This window comes from Oryzias melastigma, linkage group LG20 (assembly GCF_002922805.2).
Source record: "Oryzias melastigma strain HK-1 linkage group LG20, ASM292280v2, whole genome shotgun sequence".
Taxonomy (NCBI): Eukaryota; Metazoa; Chordata; class Actinopteri; order Beloniformes; family Adrianichthyidae; genus Oryzias; species Oryzias melastigma.
Genome location: NC_050531.1, coordinates 24,307,185 through 24,332,899, shown reverse-complemented (window position 1 = coordinate 24,332,899; position 25,715 = coordinate 24,307,185). Strand labels below are relative to the sequence as shown.

The 25,715-nt window shown below is 41.3% G+C and overlaps 1 protein-coding gene across 1 annotated transcript in view; it reads left to right on the top strand.

Moving 5' to 3' along the window:
• LOC112139067 (phospholipid phosphatase-related protein type 4) overlaps positions 1 to 18,428 on the top strand; it is a 24,219-nt gene extending 5,791 nt beyond the window's left edge. The window contains exons 2-7 of the mRNA XM_024261764.2: positions 5,134 to 5,319; positions 7,185 to 7,314; positions 7,530 to 7,725; positions 9,211 to 9,268; positions 12,237 to 12,410; positions 12,955 to 18,428. Of these exons, the coding sequence (XP_024117532.1) occupies positions 5,134 to 5,319; positions 7,185 to 7,314; positions 7,530 to 7,725; positions 9,211 to 9,268; positions 12,237 to 12,410; positions 12,955 to 14,616 (2,406 nt within the window). The 3' untranslated portion in view covers positions 14,617 to 18,428. The remainder of the gene's footprint in view (positions 1 to 5,133; positions 5,320 to 7,184; positions 7,315 to 7,529; positions 7,726 to 9,210; positions 9,269 to 12,236; positions 12,411 to 12,954) is intronic.
• The last annotated feature ends 7,287 nt before the right edge of the window (positions 18,429 to 25,715 follow it).

Here is a 25,715-nt window from a genome sequence, read left to right as displayed (position 1 = left end):
GTGTTTTTAAGCTATCAGCTTCAGCATTTTAAGCTATCAGCTTCAGCATTTTAAGCTTTCAGCTTCAGCATTTTAAGCTATCAGCTTCAGTGTTTTTAGCTATCAGCTTCAGTGTTTTAAGCTATCAGCTTCAGTGTTTTAAGCTATCAGCTTCAGCATTTTTAGCTATCAGCTTCAGTGTTTTTAGCTATCAGCTTCAGCATTTTAAGCTATCAGCTTCAGTGTTTTTAGCTATCAGCTTCAGTGTTTTTAGCTATCAGCTTCAGCATTTTAAGCTTTCAGCTTCAGCATTTTAAGCTATCAGCTTCAGCATTTTTAGATATCAGCTTCAGTGATTTTAGCTATCAGCTTCAGCTTTAGCTATCAGCAGCTGGAGTAAGTCCAAGTGTTTGTCTGTTGTCATGGTAACGGTGTGGCAGCTTGATTAAGTCCAGGGTAGTGTCCAAATCCCCCCAAATAGCTATATAGTGCACTATTTTCAGTATTTTCTAGTGCTGTTCGAATCTACTAATTCTAAAATGGAGTGCACTCGAAATTTCCCAGAAGTCTTTGCGTAAAACTACTGTGCATCGATGCTCACTAGATTAGCTAATATAGACCACAATGCATTGCAGTCGAACAATTTCGAACAAAAAAACGTGTTTAAATGTAATATTTGAATAAACCGTTTACATTTTCACCAGAACACAGTGGAGTCATAAATAAACGTCGGGAAATGTTCGTAATTATTAGATTTTCACTTCCTGAAATCGGTGACATCTTATCCGGTGTTTAGAAAAACGAGAAAAAAAGTAGGGACCATTGTGTCTGAATTACCATTAAAATCCAGGCCAATATAGTCCCACACTAATTAGTTTTTTAGAAGTTAGGGGGGAAATTCTGACACAACCTAGGTGTTTGTCTATTGCCATTCTAACGGTGTAAATGCGGAAGGAAGTCCAGGTGTTTGTCTGTCATCATGGTAACGGTGTAAACACTGGAGTAAGTCCAGGTCATTGATATATATTACTGGATTGGCCCTTGCCTTTCTTCTGCTACAGACAGAGACGTGCGCGCGGACGGCATTGCTATGCATGGAGTCATGGCAGCAGAACACTGGGGGGCAGGCAGACATCAACCACAAAAGTCAGGCTAGCTCCCTTATTTCTTAACCGATGGAGTCTGAAAGTTATCTTGATAGTGGAGCTGTTGCCAGGATTGGAATGGAGTAGCAGACTTGAAATGATGAACAAAGCGATGAGGTGATCTGGAGCACTAGGGTGAAGATCCAGGAGGTGAGTCAGACTGATGGTGCGTGGCGTGTCCGAAGATAGCTCACTTGGCATGGCGGAGACAACAAGAATGCGTGGCAGGTAGATGAGAATATTCTGACCCAGGTCGGCACGTGGATGATGAACCTGGAGACAGAGGATTACAAAGCAAAGCTTAGTGACTTAACTTTAAACATATCAACTAGAGAGCGGCCAGGGTCCTGCACCAGGTAAGGTAACGAACAGGTGAAGAATGATGGGGAAGACTCCTCTTTAGTAGTAGACAGGAATTGAAGTGACGAGTGCTGCCAGCTGGGTCCAAACAGGAGGTGGAGCAGGAGCACAGGTGCACCTTGATACTTGTATTATTTTTGGATTACATACATGGTGAATACATCTCATTTACATTCAAACTATACCTTCAAATAGACAATTTCATAATACTTTGAGAGGAAGGTTCCAGCTAGCATCTTTTCAACTTAAGAACATGGATGATAACATCAAATACATCTGCCAAACTGCTAAGATTCCAAACACAGTGATAATAGCAGTAAATGTTGTGGCAGGTTAAAGTTTACATCCACAGCTCCTTCACTAACATCTGCTCTCTGCTGTGTTTGTCACTGAGCTGAAAGTGAACGCTGTATATTTTATCTGGGCTTCCTCTGGTCTGTACGACCAAGAAAGAAGTTCAACAGTGACGGCATGTGTTTCAAAAATTATGTGCGAACTCACTTACACTTTCTGACAAGAAAAAAAAAGTGCGATAACAACAAGAAGTAGGCTCTTAGAGTAGCTAGCTTTGCCAGCACAGCAATGCAGCAACGTGCATATATTACTACTGCCCACATGAATTTCCATCAGTTTTTGTGCAGGTTGAACGTGGGAATAACATCAGCCATGTTTTAAAACATGAAAGATTAATAAAAACATATATCAAAGAACCAAGCTAGCATGCTAGCACCCGCTCTATCAGACAGTTCACAGTTCTCAGACGGTTTCCGTCTCTTAAAATACGATTCCTGTCCTGTGACGATTCCTCTGGATCGGATTAGTTTGTTGTCAAGGTTTTTGAAGTTGATTACAAAACATTGCGTCCCCCTTTTAGGGTTCTTTTCATACTTATTGAGACCTCCTCCATTCATCACTCGGGTAGACTCAATGCATAGTAATGTATGTCTGTCACGCCGTATGTCACGTGATTGACGATCCAGTAATTTATATCATTGGTTCTAATGCTGTCAGACTAGAATCCTGATCCTGTGAAAAAGAACACACATTCCAGAGAATGTTCTGATTCTCCACAGCTCCTCCACAGCTGCAGCAATGTGCGAGTGAAGGTTGTCATGAAGTCCTGAAGTCATAGCAACTGGACTTAGATCATTTTCTTGTAAACGTTTTGCTCATCTCATCAAAGTGTCTTCCAGATTTGAAACCCCCCATCACTTCAATTGGGTGGCTCATTAAAGGGAAACAAAGCAGAAAAACCATACGCCTCTCCTCTTGTAGTCCCCCTGGTCCATCACAGGATCGTGTTGTGTGGTCGCGCTGGAGTTTTGATCTTTTTAGGAACCAATGAAAGGGCAGCATGGTAAATAGGAGACAATGATGTCTGAGGCACCCCCTATGTTGAGGGACGGATTGTTAACATGTACATGAATTACTTCTCTGACTCCTCTTTCAAGCTGTCTATCTTTTCTGTTTTCAAACGAGTGTCCTTTATCTTTTAAAGAAGAATAGACAGCAGAATCTGGTCCCGAGGTGTTGCTCCTCCTGTGTTGATACATCCTCTTTTGGTTCTTCAATGTACTGCTCTGAGCATTCTTCACTGCCCTGGACTGCATAAACTACATGGTTTCTTTTTGCTTTGGGTGTGGGTCTTTGGGGTGAACTGGTTTTGGTCTCAGTGTGTTGCTTGGTTTAAAATGGGTTTGTATTTGGTGTTTGGCAAAAGAAGCCATCTGATTCACTGATTTTTGCAGTCATCAGACACACTTTGAAAATGACCCGGGGGCCCTCAGGTGAACTTGCTTCAACTCCCCTCTGACCTTCTAAAATCTATCCAACAAGCAAGTTAGGAAAGTTAAACCAGCAGATGTTATCGGTCAGAGCGGCTTTAATTGATCCATCAGTAAAAGGTCTTTGTTAATGTTAAAATGTCTCAGTTCTGCAGATGGACACAAACGTGTTAACAATATAACAATATCATGGGAAGGACAGGAAAGTGTCAGTCAGGATCCTGACATGTGAATCTGTTGCTTCTGGACATTACTTCTGAGCTGCTTGTACTCAAACTGAGTGAATGAAATGCTGAAACTATTTCCTTTACAGAGACTAAAACAAAGACAAAGGGTACTGTATGCGGCTGACAGTTTTGTTTACGTCCAATAGGACGTTTTTTTTTCAATGAAAACTAATTTTATGGACACATTGATAAACAGCACATTCCATGATCTGAGTCACAAAAAGGACCAGTGTAGATACAGTTCTCAGTTCAGCTTCAATAATCTATCAGGTGGTTGTATGTGTGCGTATTATGACTAGAATGAGACTCTTTTGATTTTGTTGCGTCTGCCACCATCATTTGAAGGAAATTAGTTTTTCAATGAACAAAAGCGAAAACAGAAGATTTGTCTTGCAGAATTAAACGAGAGATTCACTCCTGAAAACAGATGGATATCTGTCTGTCTGATGCTACCGTCTAACAATTTTAGTGCTTTTTGTAAGAGAAATGATATACTTATAACTTTTTTGTATAACTTTTGTTTTCCTTAAACATGGCAGAGAATGTAGATGTGCATACTGTAGAGCAGGTTTCTTGTGGATTTTTCTGAACAAACTATGTATTTGTGCACAGAGATTGTCTTAATTACACCGTATTAGTAATAATTACAATAATTGAAAGTATTTGAGTTTTCTAGTGATAGTATCTGAGTAAACAGAATAACTCCATCCTTTAATGGTTCTGTTACTCTTCCCGAGTCCATGTTAGGAACTGGATATAGTCATGGGGGGATGAATTGAAAGTTTTTGAATGAAAACTGCTGATGTAGAAGTAGCATGACGTGACTGGCAGCTGACCAAATGAGTTGACCCATCTCTGGAGATGTGTTGGTGTCAGCGACCACAGATGATTAAAAACAACCTGATTTGTTCACATTTTTCCCACTTCTTCAGCTTGGACTGTTAAAGTGTCGTCTGGTTGATAAATACAGCAAATAAAGAAAGACATGAATGAAAGCATTGGCATATCCAGTAGATCATGTCCATAAAGAACGCAGGCAGCACCTCTGGCTCTGATTAACTTGACTCTTTAGAGTTGCCATTGCTAAGAGCTGTTCTGGTTGAAGAGGACAGCAGATCTTCTCTGAGAGCTCCTCCTTCATTCTCTGACTGCCGGACTGGATTCATCCCTGAAGGCCACCAGCTCTCAGTGCACAGCACACTGAAGAGATGACAAGTCAGCTGCAGCCCTGAAGCAGTCAAGCATTCATCCAAATCAGACGCTTGAGCAAAGCAATGGAGCATTAGACGCGGTCGGCTGGGAATTAAACTCCAGCTTTATTACTCTGACTTCATTTCAGAGATGGGAATGAATCCCTGTGATGTTGTGTTCTCGGCTCAGATGAATATACATGAGTTCTGTGCTCCTCGTGTGCTACATGGGGCTGTTGGAGATGGGGTGTGGGGTGCAGTTAAATGTTAATTCCTCACTTTAGTCTCTATGAATTGTGTTCACTATAAAATCAAACGAGCATAGTCAGCGAACCAAAAGGTTACGGCGGCAAAAGCTTCTCTGCTTGTTTATTCATCTGAGTTTTCAAAGCTTCTGATGTCATTTCTGTGACCTCTGACCAGATTGTCTGTCCATCTTCCTCCATAGCTGCCGATCCTTGTATCGTCAGTGGTCAGTCTTTACTTCCTGGAATGGACGGACGTGTTCAAGCCAGTTCAGTCTGGCTACAACTGTCATGACCGCAGCCTGAGCTTACCCTACATTGACCCTCACCATGAGGCCATCCCTCTCCTGATGCTGCTGAGCCTGGCCTTTGCTGGACCAGCCATCACAGTAAGCACCACAGACTTCAGCCTATTAGCATGCTAATGCACATCTTGTAGCACTGGTACTTCCAGTTGACACAATGGAGTATAGATTTAATTATAAATCTGAGCTTCAAATATGTTTAAAAGTCCCTCTCAGACAGTATCATTTTCTATTAGAAAAGTCTTCCCAGTTCTTGCTTATGTTTATGCCTTTTAAGCCAAAATCCAGAAAGCCTTTTTAAGTCGTAGCATAGGGGCAGGAGTTCATCAGAAATTCACCTCTGGGTTGTGGGTCGGGCTGTGGATGTGGAAGTTCCCTCCGATATCCCATCATTCCTTTGTTTACGCTCTCTCCCACTAGCTTACTGCTCCTCACAACCCCAACCTCACATTAGTGGTTCAACAAAAATGGTGATCTGTATTTGAAAATACTGTTTTTTAAAAGTGATGATGTTTTATATTGATACATTTTTTTTACTTTATCTAACCAAATCATACCGATGGTGGAAAAAAGTCTTCATATCTAATCTTGTTTCTGAAGTGCGCCTGGTTAAAAATCAGGTTTCATAGGATTACATGAGCAGTAGTAACCAGGGCAGCAGCTTCTCTGCTTATAGAGACCAGCTTTTTCTAGAAAGCCAATTACAGCTTTGTTACTTTGTTACTCCACACATATGAATGCGCTCAGTGTTCAGCTGTTAGGGGTTTTTTTGTTTATGAAAAATGTAGAAAAACATTTTGATTCTGTATTTTTCAAACCTCAGGATCCTCGAAATCCTTTCACCTTTCTCAAAAATCTACAATATAGCCAAAATCGGTTGTGTCTACTGTATGAAAATTGACTGACAACCCTCATTCATTGATATTGGCCCTACAATGCAGTGTTCAAGTTCAAGTTCAAACAACTTTATTTATCCCCGAGGGGCAAAGTGTGTGTTATTTGCCAAAATGCACCATTCATATTTATAATCCTTTCCCAACCTCATGCTGCTTTAACTCCCAAAACCAAGCTGAAGTCCAAACATGAACCTGTATGAAAGCTGACAAGGAGTTCGAGATTCACTCTCATGAAAAAAAATCCTGTTTCTGGTGTTTAAGACTAAAATTCCATTTTTGTCTTTATTCAAATTGCTGTGAATCAGAAGAAGTTCAAAGCCTGCAGTTTGAAAAAGCTCTGTTATAACGTAGAAACTGAAAAGTCTTCTTTCCCCCCCAATTCTGATCATCCTCTTCCAGACAAATAGATCCGTGAACGTCTTTGTTTTCCCCGTCTGAATCTGGATCTAAACTGTACAGCTGGATAGCTCTGATATTCACCATTTTTGTTGCACTGATAATGTTAGTTGGGATTGTGAGGGGCTGTAAGCTAGCAGTAGAGAGTGAACAAACGGATGATGGGAAATAAGCAAAGGCTTACTTCCCCCAAACAGTCCCGCCCACAACTTAGAGGTGAATTTTTGATGAACTCCTGCTAATCTGCAGAAACTATGTCCTAGAAAATTAAATAATAAAATAAAATAAATAAAAAGATTAAATGGAATGGACTTTAATGCTGTTTGCTGTTATGGTAAAATAAACAGAATATGTCTCAATTCAAATTATATTTTACAAAAACGATTATCGATTTATGTCATTTTGAAATGATTTTTTTAATGGAGTAGGCCAATGTGATTCTGTCACAGCCAGATCTGGTTGAGTAGTAGGAATAGAAATCAATTCATAAATTAATCGGAACACTCCTAAACATGCTAAAGGTTTTCCATACTTGATCAGTGTTTACAATCCCCCCAAAAATATGAGTGCAGTATCAGAACTAACTTGAGGACAGAGAATACTTCAAAGTCCAGATTCTCTGCTGCTTCTCTGTGAGACGTGAACGTGTCTTCACAGATAATGGTTGGAGAGGCCATCCTGTTCTGCTGCCTGTCACAGAAGAAGAGCAGCGCCACGGTGGAAGCCAACATCAATGCTGCCGGATGCAACTTCAACTCCTTCATGCGCAGAGCCATCCGCTTTGTCGGTACAGACTTCTGTCATTTCATCCTGTTACTCAGCAGCTCCTCTCCATCATTGGCTGTGAGCCTGTCTGAACAGAAACAAACATCTCAGATAGAATAGTGTCTCAATTTAGACAGGCTTTGCAGCTCTAAGGTGCTTTCCTCTTCTGATGATGCTGACCCTCTCAGCACATCTGATGCTCCCCGGTGACTTAAGCTTCTGTCTCCACGTTTACAGGTGTTCATGCCTTTGGACTTTGTGCCACAGCTCTGATAACAGACATCCTCCAGCTGATGACTGGCTACCCGGCACCTTACTTCCTCACTGTGTGCAAGCCCAACTACACCACTCTGAGCCTCAGCTGTGAGCAGAACCCCTTCATCATGGAGGACATCTGCTCTGGAGCAGATCCTAAAGCTATCACCCAAGGCAGGTGAGCAACAATGCAAACTGTTGCAGCACATGGAAGCTGAGCAGCCTCATAATGTACTGAAGAAAAACAGTGTCATAGGAAAGACAAGTAGACAGACTCACGCTGTCATGTTGACACAACACAATCAGGATGGAGCTCACATCAGAAGCAGGTCTCCTAAAGTCTCTAAAAAGTTTAATTATAGCTTCTAACTTTGCTAAAAAGATTAAAATGGAAAGTTTTGGCTTCAGAAGAAAGAAAACCAGAACAAGAGGAACTATAGGCAGAGGGCAGGACTGAGCTCGGTGCCTCCAACCACCTGGAAGCTGTGGACTGACACAAGGAGACCATGAGACTACCAGCACAAGACATAGAGCTGTCGTCTTGTGTCGTCCATGCCACACACAGCACTTTCTTATGTTTGCTATCTTTTTCTTTTGTTGACTTTTACACTTTTGCTATTTTGATTGTACTTAATGTTTCTTTTTACTCTTCTATTTTTGTTTTTACAAGTGTGCATTACATTAATAAACGCTTTAAAGTATCAAAACAGACTTTCTTTGTCACAGACGATAAAGAATCTCTTTTTGTGGTCATCAAATTACCAAACCAACAAGCCGTCATAGCAGAGACCGTTGATTACTGTTTAAAACTTGTAAGAAATTCGTGGATGAACAAATCTTTCATGATAATCCGATGTCCATGCCCAGCACCGTGTGGAAGGTCGACCTCACTGAGGTACAAAAACATTGGTCATTTCCGCGCCCACAGGTGGGACTGCGGATTACAGAGGACTCCTAGTGTCTTTACCAGGAGTCACTGGGTTCAAATCCTGTAGTTGCAGATTTTCATTTTTTCAAATCCATAGTTACATTTCATTAGGCATAGAAAACACATTTTTTAATCATATGATAATCTTTTGTAAAACAACAGCTATTACACCAAAGGGTTTTTCAATGAAGAACAATCATAAATTAATTATTTATGTTTTTTTTAAGGTAACTTGCCATATGGTCCTAATCACAAGTGAAGTGTAAACCGTCGTCACCAGTGGAACTCTTAAGAAGTTGGAGTGTTTGTTAGTTAATAAAGACACACAGAGTGCAGAGTCTATTAAACTAAACCTTGGTGTCTTAGACCTTTTAGAAAGCTGTGTGGATTCATGCAGAAACAGAGCAGCATGCTCAGTGTGAAAATGATTTTTTTATGAATCCAGATGCTGTAGATAAAAATGAAAGCTACGCTCATCTGTGCGCGTACAGTGCTGCTTGGGTAAGAGCCGGGCTCTGGCTCATGGAAGTGAAGATGAAGAGGTGTCAGAAGTAGGTCACTGGGTGGAGCCATGTGAGAAAGTGGGCCACTGGTTCCCTTTCCCTCTCCAGCAGAGCATTTAGCTGCAGCACAGCAGACTGCATGTCTCATTTTGAAATGTAGAGAGGCATGAATGGTGAAAGCAAAGCTCAAGATGTCAGCTGACTCTCACTTCTGTTGTTTTTTGTGTTTCAGAAAGTCTTTTCCATCGCAGCATGCGACCCTTGCCTCCTTTGCTGCTGTCTATGTTTCGGTGAGTAATTGTGGAAATAAATGACAGTAAGAATACAGATTGTAATCAGATGAACATTCATGCTATGACATGAGTAGAAAAATTCAGTTTGAAGCATCATACATTTACCAATGAAAGAACAAGGATCTACGTAGATAATCCAACCACAACGGGGGACAGACCTGTACTTTGGTGTGTCAGACCCAATCTTGCTTTAGGAAGGACATCCAAAGTCAAACTGTCAAGAAGACCATAGGCAGAACTGTCCTTCTAGATCAGGCTTGAACAACCGCTGGTCCTGTTGAGCAAGAGGGTTCTGGTGAAAGTTGGACTACTCTTGGTGGAAGAAGAAGAGGAGGAGGAAGATGTGTTTGTAGAAAGAGAGAGAAAAGAAAAGACAGGAGTGAAGGACTTAGAGGAAGAACTTTGACAGGAAAACAAGAGTTGGTGATAGACAGGAGAAGGGTTGGATCTTTAGTGGATTCAAAACTAGCTGGAAAGAGATCAATACTTAGATTGGAAACATTTCCAATATGTTTTATTACCGTGTGGATAGAAAGAGGAACAGAGGAGATCCTGAATGTTCTTGAGGTGAAGAGAAGGTCAGACAGGATGATGAGTCTGAAGCTGGAAGATGGAGGTGTGATAGTGAATGTTGTCAGTGGTTATGTCCTCCAGGTAGGATGTGAGTCAAAGAAAAAGGAGACATGTGGGTGAAGGAAACAGGTGATGAGGATGAGATGGAGAAGTTTGGTGTTCAGGACAGGAATGCAGGACTGATGGATGGTTGAGGACTTTGATTAAAGAATAGAAATGTCAGCGGTGAAGACATTTTTCCAGAACAGAGAGGAACACGGAGACATAAGAGTGGAGGGAGGGTGAAGATAAAGTTGTTCCATCTTATACATGTGTTGTAGTCTGAAAAACATCAGTGACTGCAAAGTCTTGGCTCAGAGGTGAACATTTGTGAACAACAGTGTGGTTTCATGCAGAGAATCTCAGATGCTTGCTTTGGGGATGTTTCTATTAGAAGAACAGAGAAGGTCAGAGGAGCTGAACTGACTTTGTAGATCTATAGAAAGTCAATGACAGGATTCAGAGAGGAGCTGTGGTTTGGATGAGCTGGAGAATCTGAGAAGAATGTTGGAGATGTTCAGGACATGGATGAGAGCTGGAAGACAGTGGAGAGATGTTCTGTAGGTGAAGCAGAGGAGTTCAGGGTGGAGGTGGGACTACACCAAAGATCAGCTTTCAGCTCCTTCTTAGAAAAGGAAGAAGACCAAGACTGTTTGAACACATTGACGGGAGGAACAGTGAAGATGCTCATCAAAGGGTGGAACTATAAGGAGACAAGAGGAAGACCAAAGAGGAGGTTCATGGATGCAGAGGAGGACATGAGGGTGGATGTGTGAGTCAAGAAGATGCATAGGAGAGGGTTAGATGTAGGCAGAGGGTTCAGTTTGGAAACCATTAAAGCTCATGTCAAAGTCATCTTCATCATGTGTCAGATCATTTTAGGATGTTGGTAATATTGGCCCAGTAATATAAGACTAATAATAATACTGGATTGGATTTTTCTGCACTTTTCCAGACGCTCAGAGCGTTTACATTGTGTATCCATCATTCATTCACTCCTCATTCATACTTGGTGATGGTAAACTACTGATGTAACCACAGCTGCCCTGGGGCAGACTGACAGAGGCAGAACAAATTAACTACAGATCCCATCATGCAGTGCGTCAGCGGACCTGCCGATCTCCAGAGAAGGCAGTTTCCTGCCAAACTGGGCAATTTTCATTTTAAATTTGCAGGTAAAAATAGCTTTGGGGTAGTGGACTTCATTTGGGCGGGTTCGGGATCATACATACCATAAACAGAAGTTGTTGCTCTTTGTGGCACAGAGAAAAAGAGTTCAACTATATGATTTAGCAACTGAGATGGCAGAGAGAAGGAACGTTAGAAAAATAAGTTTTGTAATGATTTAGAAATTGCTAAAAAGATTCAGAAATGACCTCAGACCTTTCGCCAGACGGCACGTCACATTTCAAGCTCAAGTTGTGTGCTCAGCAATGTTTTTTGAAATGATAATAGAGCATTTTATTTGGATCCACAGTATGGTGTTCCCTGGATAAATCATGATTCACCTTTCACAGACTCACCGTTTCCTGGATTATTTCAGCACAACTTTACACGCTCTGTGCCGTCTCTTCTACAGTTTACTAAAGTTACATAAACCTGCTAACGCGAGCAGATCTTTGTTTTCATTTTATTATAGACTTAAATTACATGTCATAGACATAAACAGAGAACGTTTTCATTCTGCAGTTCATTCATTTTTCTAAAAAGGTTTGAACGTTTGTAACTTTATGTACTTGCAATTGTGTTTTCACTTGTACAAAAATGACAAAATACACATGCACAACTTAAAATTACAACAGCTTGAAACTAAGTACACACACAAGTCTTTAAAAAGTATACACAAAGCACCTGATATACACAAACGCACACACACAAAACTGCATTTACATACAAATCTGATGTGAAACTGTTCATGTTTCCAGTGATGTGTTTAAATGCTGCTAGAATGCTGGGTCATCAGAGTTTCATTATCAGCCATATCTGGTAAAAACGTGACATTTTCCCACTTTCTTAAACTGATATGCCTATAATTAATATAAAAGTCTAAATATGCATTTTTTAAACACTCAGCACTAAAGTTTCTCAGTAGTCATCGCTCCCTCGTTGCTGGGCTTCCTCTGCAGCGCCCTCGCCATGGAGCTTCTGCAAGCGAGCGTTACGGCCATAGCAGGCGGCGGTCCTCCTCCACATCCAGAAAATGTAGTGGGTCGATTAGCCCAACGTCCCGCTCCGCTCAATGGGTGTGGAGAAGGTCCTAGCGCCGCCTACCACTGTCATGGCTCGGAACCGACACACATTGAAGAGTGTATCGGAGATGACCTTTGATCTTTGATGTCTTTTCTGTTGTCAGATGTACTTCAACAGCACACTCACAGACTCTTCCAAGCTGCTCAAACCGCTGCTGGTCTTCTCCTTCGTCATGAGCGCCATCATCTGTGGTTTGACCAGAATTATTCAGTACAAGAACCATGCAGTAGATGTCTACCTGGGGTTTCTTATTGGTGGTGCAATTGCTGTGTACCTGGTGAGTCTCCGTTTGCCTGATTGTCTTTAAATTCTGTGTTTGCCAGTTTGGGCTTGAAAGCTGAAGAGTCCCCCCTAGGAACAGCACTAACGGGCTTCCTGTTCAGTCTGCAATGTGCCCAAAGAAAAAAATGTGCATGGTCATTTTTGCCTTCTGGACTCACCAAGCAGTCTATGACCTTTGTGTTTTGTGCGGGCCCCCTGTGCCCCCTACTGGACAGCCGCATCCACCCATGAGGGCAGTTGTGATTAAGGCTTTAGTTTTTGTGAGTCCCTGACCCAGTGCAGGACTCTTAGAGAGAGACGTGTAAAGGTGGAGTACTTCAGAATTATCAGGGAGCAGCAGCCAGGATTCAGGAATGTCGGCCTGAAGTATCAAGAAGAAACACAGCAGTCCTGTGAATGTAAACGATGCTGCAGATTAACTTTGTTTGGACTGTCAAGAAATGTGACTGCAAAGCCTTTCTGTCGTGTTACAGTTGATGTTAGGATCACACTTGACTTGAAATAAGCACTGAGTGTTCCTGTGTTTCATGTGTCACCAGGGTCTGTATGCAGTTGGAAATTTTCAGTCTAGTGAAGAGGCCAGCAGCACCCCCCCTCTGCTTGTACATCAAGGCTCTTGCTCCATGCCCCATGTAGGCCAGGAGCCCATTCTCCATCACCTCCAGGTCAAAGCTGGCATGGTGGGTGAGCCGGGCATGCCCACCTCCCACTCTGAAGGTCTGCTCCACCAAAGCCTTCACCAGAGAGCCGATGAAAGCCTGAAACGCTCCAGTGCAGACGTCGAGGTTATCTCCCCCTGCAACCCTCATAACAAAGATGCTATAATGACTTTTAGCCACACCCTCCCACGCGTTCACACCCCTCAAGCCATCTCAATGTACGAGGAAGCTGCCAGACGTCACGTCGCAACACTTCACCATGCTTCAATGGACTCCAGCCGCTCAAAACAACTCCTGTCTCAGTGGAAGAGTAAGAATAACAACCACAAGTGCTCCATGCTGGTGTCAGAGTCTTTTTCCTCCTCTGTGGACTCTGCATCGGGCCAGTCCCAGCATGCACACCACCACGGCAGCATGGAGTTCCGATCCAGCTCCGAACCGTCTGCTGTGAGCCTAAACGGAGGTCTGGACAGCCACGCATACATGTCCAGCCTGCCCCCAGGCACGAGTAGCACTCTGCCCACTAACTGCAGTGGCATAGCTGGAGGAACCAGGATATCCATGCAGTCCAGACCGGGCTCCTCACAGCTGGTCCACATACCAGAGGAGGCTCATGAGAACTACAGCAGCACCTCCCAGAAAACATCAGGAGATGGGGGTAGTGAGAGAATGCCAATGGTAAATAGCACGGCTCAAGCTAACTGGCAAAGGGCAGCAGATATGGCAGCAGTGTGCAGGACTAACGGAAACATGCCAAACAGCCAGCCACGAATCATGCAGGTGATTGCCATGTCCAAGCAGCAGGGGCTTCTGCAAACCCACTCCAAAAGCTTAGATGAGAGCAGCATTGGTGGAAGCAAGAATGGAAGCAGCCAGGGTGCTCCTCATTGCAGGGCACCTGTTGATCAAGACCTCAGCAGCAACCCAGCCTGCAGTTCACTGAGCAGTACCTCACGCAGCATTTCAGGGAGCACCGGAGCCATTGTGAGGGTAGAGGCCCACCCTGAAAACAGCAAACCAGTGATTCAACCTCCATCTACAGACGGCAGCGGGTCATGGCGATGGCGTTCCCTGGATCATGGCACTGGAGCTGGTGGAACCACAGGGAGCGCTGCTGCAGGTCTGAGACAGTCCTTTGAGCACAGTGATCAGAACGTAGACTCAGAGAGTTCAGACTCAATACGTGAAGGGTCAATCGATAGGAAGAGATGCAATCACATCATCACCACGGCTTCCACTGTGGGAAGCACACCTGGAGTGACTGTCCACACCCAGAGCACCAGCACCAGCCAGCCAGAGCAGAGACTCAACCCACAGAGTCTTTCTACCATACGCGTCACTCCAGGAGACGGAGGAGGCTCTGCTTCCGGAGGAGGTGGGGAGACCGCCTCAGAAACCCACTCAGTTGCTTCCAGTCGAGAGTCCACACTGCGAAGAAAAGGTAACAGCAGGATCATGGTTCCAGAAAGAGCCAACAGCCCCGACATTGCTCGCAATGTTTTCTACAAGGGAACATCCATGACTCCTGCATTCAAAGAGTAAAGTCTGCAGAGACCTGGTAGTCCGATCACGATGTAGCCAAAAACATCGGACCGTTTCTCTGAGGAGAGACCGCTCAGAGCCAGCTAACATTGTAAATGATCAGAGTACACAAGTTATGAGGTTTCCCATAGCATGATTTTGTACTAGTTTACACTAAAGCACAGACATTTAAGTCTTGTAGAAGTTATCACTGTGTGCTTGTGGTCACGCCCAAAAACCCGTGTTGATGTTGAGTCTGTGCCTGTAGTTTTTACTGGAGGCAGACGTTTATTTACAGTCATGCTGGTTCAATAAATAATGATTATATAAATATGTTAAAATAAATATATATCTAAACATATAGACAGAGTTTCTCTATCTAGAAGAATCATAACAGTTCAATCTAAACTGAGCTCATTACTATGTAACAGCAGAGAGCAGTGTTACTTCTTAGCATTGTAAGTGGTGTGTATACCTAAAGGTGGTGCTACACTGTTTAGTAAAACCCAGAACAATTCTATCATTGTAAAATGAAAAAGTATTTTGTAAAAACCTAGAACTATGACATTCAGATTTTTTCTATTTTCCACGTTTTCTGCTCAGAAACTTCAAATTCAACAGAAAACCGTCTGAACCGAAGTGTGCTTAGCCTCCCTCCTGTAGCTATGAAAGCAAATATGCTGCGACTTGCACTGAAACAAATGTTTACTCTGTGTGAGGTACACCAAAATCCTCAATCTGTGTTGCTCTGAAATACATAGAGATACACATATTTCCAGCACAAATGGGAGAAACAGCTCAAACTGACATATCATTACTTGGGGATACAATTGTCACAGCTCTGACAGGAGGTGTCAGGGACTCTTTGATTTGGTTAGACCAAAAATGTGCAAAAAAAGAAGCTTAACTCACAGATAAAGGAAGTCTAATGAGGAAAATAAAAAGTGTTTTATATTTGCCACTGTGATCTGACTTGTAGCACAATGTTGTCTGCAGTTTTGTTTAAGATGTGAATTATTTGATAGAGGGTGGAATGTAGCTGACACCCTGCCATGGTTAGCTGTCATCAGTCGCTAAATATCACCCCAGCACAGAACCCAGCCGGCTGGCGCCCAGTACAGACCATCTGATGGGAGTCAGCAGGGTTGCACACATTCACCTGCTGGCATCAGCAGCCTAAACATCATTTGAACAAGTCAAAGATAAGATTTCCTCATTTTTCCTAAACCCAAAGAATAAAAGTTGGACAACATAAACTCAAGTAAAGTAGAAGACTGCTTTGAATATCTTCACCTCATCTGATGTCCAGGTATTTCCTAAATTGTGTTTTTTTAATAAATACATGAAATAGTTTCTTTGAAAATGTAGCACAGTTTGCTTTGTAGTTTAGTGCTAACTTGACTTCTGGCAGCCGACCTGAACAGCTGCTTTTGTAGCATTTTTATCAGCATCACGTCATGAAATCGTAATACCTCAGTGGAATAGTCTGGGCTGTATTTGTGGTTCTGATGAGGAGAAGATTTATCTCCCTTTTCACTTGCATGAGCTGAGCCAGCAGCGAAGTCGGGCTGTGATTTCCTTCTGTGCCATTAACCAGCAGCTTTTTACTGTGAGTGTTCGTTGTTTCACCGTTTCTGGTTTTCAGAGCTGAATGGAGACATTCTGGAAGAGTTTCAGGCATCAAGTCTGAAGAGCTGGGCTGTTTTTATTCCAGTTCAGAAGAATATGTTTTCATGTTGCAGAATAAAAATGTTGAAATACTTGAAATTTTGGCCCACGTGCTACTGTAGCCACCGTTTCAATAACAGTGTGACTATCTGTGAAGATTTCCAAAGCCAGGAGTTTTGGCTCAAACAGTTCTGTACATGATATAAATTTTGCTTTGTGTTCAACATGATTTAGCATTCCCAGATGAAGTTGCATGTTTCACAGTGTGTTATAATGATGACTTTATAAAGCATTATGCAATTTTTAATGTGTTTTTGTGCGTGTGAGTATTTCATAGTGTAACAATATTTTAATGAACGTACTGTTTTACTTTATGTCATCACAACACAGGTTTTCTCTTATTGCTTTCTACTACCGGTCATTCTGTCTTCAGTTACTTGAAAAGTGACCATAGTGTTTTGTGAAAACACCCGAAAATGTAAAGAGAACCTGGGACCAGATAACTGATGCTTTCTCACAAAAGATGGAAGAGTGTGTTAGAAGTGTGGCATCACTTTAAGAATTCTGTTACTGAATTTGACCCATTTGCACTTGCATTGTGCTGTTGGTGTTCATGTTTTTATTCCATTTTGGACTGTAGCATATTTCACAAACATTCTGAATGAAAGTTTTTCTAAAGTATCCTTTGACATTTAAAACAGAAGCTTTCATGCGTTTTCAATGTAGACGGTCTTAAACATAACCTTGGCTACGAAGCAGATGCTGAGAAGCTTTAGGAACATCAAATTGAAAGTTTGAACATTTTTCCTTTATTCTAAACAATGAAACAGCTTCCCTTAAAAAGCATCTTTCCAATGGGACGCCATAGTTAACTACAGCTCTCCATCTCCAGAAACAAGCACAATCCTGATCAGATTCCCCCAGAAGATCCAGAGAGATACAGATTCCATTAGTCACACATGTTAACAATCACACGATGCCTGCATCAGACGTCTCCAACATTGGTCCACACTGGAACCCAGTCTAATCAAACCTACATTTCCCATTTCAGCTGTACATTGATTTGAGTTCATATTTGCAAGAACAATCATTTGTTGTCTTCAACTGGTAATCAACAAATCCTATGAGCTAATCTTCAGTCAGCCTTCAGTGGGGGTGGGGGGTTCTGACTCAGCTTCAGTCCCACTAAATCAAAGATCAAAATATATATTCAGACTGTTTTTTTAAAAACACTTCTGCCAACCCTCAAATACTAATGACAGCTTGAACATTTCGACAAAAATGTTAAAACTGTCAAATGTGTAAAAGAGCAGCAGCCTCTGATGTGTGAAACGACCTGGATTCTTGAGTCTGTTTTGACATGATGTCCTTTAAACGAAGGCCTTAAAACTGTGCCGATTGACTTTTCAACAGTAATGCTGTCTTGATAAGCTGGCCACAGCAGTGATGTGCGTTCAGGGGTGTCGATGCAGTTCCAGCAGCTCAGAGCATTCAGATGAGCTGCTGCTAAAACACCAGAAATCACACAAACCCTCCAGATTTCAGTCGTCACTTTTAGATGTTAATGTTGATGTTAATGACTTCATAAGTTGTGTACTATGTTCAAAGTTACCTCAGCCACATTTCTTCTCCATTCTGATGCTCATTTAACCTTCAGAAGCCAATCTTCTCCATGTCTGCATGACAAACGGCCCTGAGCCTCTGACGGCTGCTTTGGTATTTGATGTGTTTCTCAGAGTCCATGTTGACAGTGTATAAATGTTCAAATCCATAAAAAAAAAAAAACTAAATGTAAACTCTGTCAAAGGACGGATTGTCTGGAAGGTTTTTCTAACACAAGACCCTGAAGTGGCAGACCCAATGAGTAGAAGTGAGCAGACGGTCATGCATGAGTGCAGTGGCATCCCCGACCATAATAAATGTTTTCTGATAATGTGATCAGCTGTTTCTATTCTATGCATCCTGAAAATCAAAACATATCTTTGCTGTCATGTGAAGGAAAAGCGAAATGTTCTTCTGGTTTTATAACCTGATTTGATAAAATACAAACCATTTTAAAGCAACTGAAACTCATGGCACTCAAGTTTGATCCAGCAAGTCCACCACATCTGTCAAAGTTATGTTAAACATATGAAATATTGGAATAAATGTTTGCTATAAATACCTGCTCTGTCCTGAGGCTTTTATTCTGAAGGTTTGATGTTGTACAATTTATTGCATGTTGTCCAGTCAATCAAAATAGGTCTTCCTGTTGGACACACCTCTCATTTCCTGCACTGAAAGAATGTCTTTTGTCAGCTAGCATCAGCTAGAGCAGCACAAACTCACAGGCCTGTCCCATTTAGAAAAATGGAAATCCTTATTTAAATAAAAAGTTATTATCATTTGCAAACACACTTTTCTTTAAATAGGTTCACGAGCAAATTTGACATTCATTAAACTATGAATTTCACTTAACAAATGAGTCATGACTCGTGTGGAGTAGTCTCTACTCAATATAAAGTTACTGATTTCCTTTCCTTGTTTAGTTTTTTAGTTCAAATGTATGGAGGTAAAGTCCAGCTGTCAGCAGATGAAACAGAGCTGTTCTCTTTTATCTGAACAAATACATGTCGTCCTTTTTCAATGTAGCCTTTTAATGTTTAAATACTGCAAATATGTTGTCGTCTTAGATCTGGAAGTCATGTGAGCGTTGTCTTGGGCTGGATTCAGACCAGCCCTCTTTGGTTGGTGTTAAACAGACCACCTTCACTGATATGAACTCTGGTCTGGACCAGCCCTGAGACCGAACCGAGACCACCTCAAAAGATGGGTCAGAGAGCTTAAGGACTTAAGGTCAGATCTATAAAATGAATAGAATACATTTTTAGTTTTGCATATGTAATAATAATTATTATGGATTAGATTTATTTTTGCTTTTTCAGGCACTCAGAGCAATTACATTGTGTATCCAATATTTATTCACTCCACATTCATACTTGGTGATGGTACTGATGTATCAACAACTGCCCTGGGGCAGGCTGACAGAAGAGTGGCTGCCAGTACGCCCCTCTGACCATCAGCGGGACATTCACACACCAGTGGAGCCACACTGGAGGGAGGGAGGGTCAAGCGCCTTGCCCAAGGACACAACAACAGTTGGCTGGCAGGAACGAGGATTGAACCACCTATCCTTCGGTCATTGGCTGACCTGCTCTACCACCTGAGCCACTGTCGCCCTGTAGGATTTCTCCAATGTAAAACTCTCTGCCAACCCCCCCGTGCAGATCAGTGAAACTGGCTTTGTTGTGGTGATCTTTGATAGGATGAGCTGAAAGCTGAACAACATGTAGGATAATTCACAAATGTAAATATACAAAGTTCATTTACTAAAATGGAATAACTAAAAGTTAAGTTTTCTTAAGAAACAGTATATACTCAGCAGGGAGGAAATAGCTTGTGGATGTATGCTCGGTGCACAGAAGGCCATAACTAACATCCATCTAAATACTGATCTTCTTCTTCTTCACCTTTCAGCTTATCCCTTTCGGGGTCTCCACAGCGTAACAGCACCCACTGTTCCCCATCAGTGATTTGGCAGAGTTTTTACACCGGATGCCCTTCCTGACACAACCCTGTACTTGAGGGGCACAGGGACCCAGTTAGGCAGCAGTGTCAAGGGTCTTGACTAAGGACCCAATCTGGGTGGGGATCAGTGGACAACCCTGGGAATCGAACCCTGAGATCCTGCGTGACAGCCCTTCACCTAGACCACTGAGCCATCATGTTAATCAATCAAAACGTCTGAGCATCAGAGCAGGTATATGGCACTTTGTCCATTCTTGCTCTTGGAGATGAGCTTCTGCATGGATCTTCCTCTGAACTCTTATACAGCTTAAGAGTGAGATCTGTGGATCTTTTTCATGCCCCAGATGTGTCCTTTCAGATTAAAGCAGGAAAAAACGGTCAGTTTAACACGTTTTCAGGTCCCCATTTTCTTGTCTTTGATAATTTAGCTGTTTTCACTTCTGCACCCCCCCAACACCTCCATGCTGGTTTGATCTTAAGTGTGACTAAAGTTGTTATCACTGCCAAGTGTGATTATCATCCTTTGGTCTAAGTGGGTCACAGAGTTTAGAGGGGAAACTATTTGAAGTTCAAAGAATTTGTCTAAATCAACAACATATTTAAAGTTTGATCTAACTCCCAAACCAAAGTGACCCAGGCTTTCCACAACTTTCCTCTTTAAAATTCTGCTATGTGATGTTTTTCATGAACTTTTGGGCTTCCGAATAAATGATGCTGCAATTTTTCAGTTTCAGAGATTCTTATGTAATACAAAATAACAATGCACTGAACGGTTTTTGAAAGCAGTTTTAGCATATGGTGTTTACGCTGGACTGTCGCTACCTGATACTAGTGCATGCCCTAACAGTTGAAAGTGGCCTAGAGTGAAATGTCGAAGCGGTGCGAACGTCGTGAATGTTTCTTTTAAGGCTCTATTCTGATACGTGAAAGACTTGGTGTCATGTAATTCCAGCCAGGCACAAACCACATTGGTTAATTTCTCCTCTATGACCAGTTTTCAGATAGTTGGAGAAAAGTGTTGCTACTCAACTGCATGAGTTTTTAAATAACAATAACATTTTAGAAAGATATGAATCTGGTTTTAGGCCAACTACAGTACAGAGACGCCTCTTTTAAAGATAATGATATTAGAATTAATTTAGACTCACAAAAACTTTCTGTTCTGGTGCTGCTGGATCTTAGTGCCACCTTTGATACGGTAGATCACCAGATTTTATTAAATAGACTTAGGAGTCATGTGGGCCTCTCTGGAAATGTTCTAAAGTGGGTTCATTCCTATCTCACAGATCGACACTTTTATGTAAGTATGAATACAGGGTCCTCAAGAATCCATCAGATAAGTTGTGGGGTTCTACAAGGGTCTATTTTGGGTCCTATACTTTTTAATTTGCATATGTTGCCTCTTGGGGATGTCATCAGGAGACACGGCGTTGACTTTCACAGCTATGCTGATGATACTCAACTTTACATCGCCGTGTCTCCTGATGACCTTGAACCTTTAAATTACTTTTTTTAATTGTATTTTAGATATAAAGTCATGGATGGCAGAGAACTTCCTTCAGCTCAACCAGGACAAAATGAAAGATTTAATTGTTGGTCCTGAAGACCAGAGACAGAGGATTTTACCAAAGTTGCAGAATGTCAAACCATCTCACTGCATGAGAAACTTGGGCGTTCTTTTTGTCTCTGAGCTGAATTTTATTCCACATATTAAAAATGTCATTAAAACAGAATTTTATCCTCTTAAAAATGCTGTATTAAAATGATATTCTGTTGGTGTTTTTAGGAAGAAACCAGTCCAGCATTATATACAGTGCGACCTGCCAGTTGTCTTTATCCTCTCTTAGAGTTTTCAACGTGAAGATGTGACAAAACACCATAAGGTTTATTCACAGGTTGTTAAATTCAGTTGAGAAAAAATGGATTTTGAGATTTTATATGTGAAAAATCACAAATTGTAACAATCTTAATGCACAGTTCGAACATAAATTAATATCTTTATTTTGTTTCTTGTTTTAAATTAACTCACCTGGAACTAAACTTTCTCAGGAGCAGTTTAGTGCTGGTTGAATGTATCATTATGTTTAAGAATTATTGTAAGGCTTTTATTTTTCAATAACAAGAGATCCTCGATTCAAGCACCAGTGTGTGTTGAGTTTGTATATTCTCACTGTGCATCAGTGTTAATTTTGACAGAGAATTTTAATTTAGTTTTAGTCTTTTGACTAAAATAAGGTTTAGTTTTAGTCGCAATTTAGTCATGTTAATTCTATTAATTTTAGTCAAATTTAGTCGACTAAATTACAGTAGATATTTAGCAGACAAAAATATAGAGTATAGGTAAAGCATTTTTATTAAATGTACTAAGTGTGAACATATGAATAACACACAGAGATTTTACCAATTTGTAAAAAAAAAAAAAAAAAAAATTGACTTCACTTTGCTTTTCAAACTTGTCATTTCTGCAAATTCAGAATTTAAAAACTTAAAACACATTCAAAGAAAATAAATTATGATTCCATCACATTTGTAATTTATGTCTGAATATAAAAAAGATCTAGTCAAGTTAAAAAAAATCCATTAAAAAACACTCACTAGAGAGTCAGCTACACTGTGTCATTTGCTATTTGGGAAACTGAGTCTTTCACTGCCAGGAAGCGTGTGAGCATGATGTATGTGCTTGACCAGAATGTGTGGTGTACTGTAATACCACCGCCAGCCAATAGAGGGCGCTGTCATGTAAGACGTGATGGAGTTGGAGATTAAACCAGTGACTGCTTGTTGATCTAAAGAACCGAGTCTGTCAACCCTGTTGTCTGTCTTTATTAAAGAGTTCTCCAGGCAGCAACACAATGAAGCAACAGACAAAGCTACCACAATGTGGGGCAGTCATTCAGAAAGATAAAACCACACTTCTCACTTTTTAACGCGGAGCTGCTAGCGCACGAAAAATACACAACATCGGTTTATAACTTTACAAACGTCATGCTATAACCAAAAAGCATCACTTGGTTTAAATGTAACCCTCTGTGCTTCAGAGCTTCACCCACGTGAAGTAAAGCGTTTCTGCACTGTGCAGCACCGGCGCTAGTTAGCTTGGCCAGAGTAACCCCTTAAAAAAACTATTTCAGATAATCCTACTCTTTGAAATGTCACAACAGCTAGAAGGGTAGGGGAGAATTCGGATTCAGTCCAATACACTAGAAATAATCGTGTTTGCATCTTTACCTTTGCGTGGATGTCAGGCTGGCTTGTCTGCAAACGTCGCCTCAGGTTTGTTGTGTTTTTGCTTGTGATGTCGCTCCACACAACGTCTTGTTGGGGGTTGCATTAAAAGTAAAATTTGTCCTTTTATGTACTCTTCTGTTTCTTCCTGGAGTAGATATTTTTCACCTAAATCACAGGCACAATTCATTGAATTAGCGTCTTCCCGAGCGGGTTGTAGGACTCAGTGTTCTGATTGGATCGCTCTGCATTTGCTCCCGCCCTCCTCCACCAGGAGTCATTATGATTGGATGTTTTCTTCGAAGAGCATTTTTGTTTCGTTTTTATTTCTTGACAAAAATGTCAATCGATTTTGGTCAAAGTCTTCATGTCTGAGCGGGACCTTTTGTTTTGTTTTGTTTTTGTTGGGTGAAAAATGTCCTAGACGAAGGAGATGACGAACATTTTCCATCAACGAAACGAACACTGCTGTGCATCTGATCATTTCATTCAAATTGACTTGAAACTGTTCAGTGATGTAAAATCCAGGAGTGTAAGTCTCTGTCTGATGTTGCATTGATCTAAGAACTCCATCAGGGTGAACATGGCCTTGGCTATAAACAGCTGTAAGAGAGGCTGCAGTGAATTTAGAGAAGAGGTCAAATGGCCTTCACTCCAAACAGATGGAGGAGTTGTCGTCAGAGAACCAGAATACATTTTTATTTACCATATATTTTTAAGTTAATAAAGTAGAAATTAAAATATTGCAATATTGTTGTAACAGGAAGCACAGGACAAATATTGAAGGAACATTTACCGTATTTACTGGCAACTGGATGCCAGTAAATGTAGTTCATTTTACAGAAATACAACTGTAAAATGAACTACAGTACACAGAAATTCTATTTTCATTTTAGAGTACTAACACAGTAAAATGCTACAGATTAATTACTGGGATCTGGCTGGCAGTAAGTTACTGTAAAATCAACAGCAATTATTTGACAGTGTAGACCGCTCTGCTTTAGAGCCACAGTGGTCCATAGACAAGTTAAGCTCGGAGACTAAGCTTTGAGCAGTAGAAGAAATCCACACCCACTACTTATGTGGAGTAACCAGCCGTCTGCTTCCATTACTTGTGTTAGCCCCATGAAACATTTGTTAGAGCAGTGTTTCCCAGTCCTCAGGGCACACTGTCCAGCATTTTTTTAACCCAACCCTGCTCAAACACACCTGCCTCTGATGACCGTCATTGTCAGGCTTCTGCTGAGCCTGATGATGAGCTGAATCAGGTGTGCATAAGCAGGGCAACATGGAAAACATGCAGGACATAGTGCCCAGAGGACCAGGGTTGGGAAACACTGTGTTAGAGTACCACACTATTTAGGAGTTCAGGGGAGTGTAAAGAATAGCAGGTTGTTTATGGTTGCAGAAAAGATTTGGTGTCATGCAATCAGCATTCGTATGGTGAGGTTAACAGTTTCATCAGACTGTATGTCTAGTTTTTATACTTTCAAGCAAGCGAACTTTCATTGTGATTAACTTGTAACACTCTACAATATAGCAGAGAATTACAAAAAAACAAAATAGGGTATAAATGTACGTCTTATGGATAAAATATAGAGAGTTCTAGTTTGTTTTCTTTGTCTTTATGCAAACCCCCAAAAAATCCAAAACAACTTAAATATATGCCTTTTTTCTTTTATCATTTTTTCCATATCTTCACAAACTCCACAAGTCCTTCCCCAGCCCTTCACCCAGATGTACCAAAGTCTATATACATTAGCCCTTATATACACAATCACTGCGTCCCTTTGACGTCCTCCTTTGTGATGGAAGCAGTCTAAGGAGATCGCGGATTTTCAACGTCCCGTCCACAGGATGCCAATTTGGAGCTTACCGGATGTCTGTTGACGAAGAATGGGAAGGTCTCGCCAAATAGCATCTGGACATCCTCCTTCTTCCACTGAATGGTCCTCTTCTCCAATGTCTCGGTAGTCCATATTAAAAGGTTTTCTGCAGCAGTTGACGTTGTGAGTGGCTGGCTCCGGAATCCCCACTCTATTCAGGCCTGTCCCAGCCCAGAGACTCGCTTCCCTTTTGAAATGTTTGTCATCAGTGGTACACCTGTGCGACAGGAAGTCCCCTGGTAGCCATGTTTGTAGTCCAAATGACCAAATGTAGTAAAAAGTCCACCACCATTCAAACATAAACTCAAGAAAAAAAAACATACATACTAGACCTTTTTAACTTGGGTTAACACGTGGAAAGTTATTACTGACATATACATATATTTTTTATCAGTAAAAAACATTCCTATTCTGTTAAAAAAAAAAAAATATGTGGCAATGCTACAAACTTAGAATGGAAAAATGATGTAGTGTCTTTTAAAATGACTGGATCAGGGGTCACCAACGTGGTGCCCACGGGCACCAGGTCGCCCTCAAGGAACACATTAGCTGCCCTCAAGTCTCTTCCAAAAACAGCACAACTCACTTGTGAGCTGCATCTAAAATTGCATTTTATTCTGTTGATATTCTTTTTTAAATTACACTGCATGAACTTTAGATAAGTTTAGGTGACCTCTGACCTACTCCAGTTCAAAGATCATTCATTTAGTTAAAAATGCTGCAGATTTGGTCATTAGTTCAAAATGTGAGAAGATTTGTTTAAAAATGGATTTT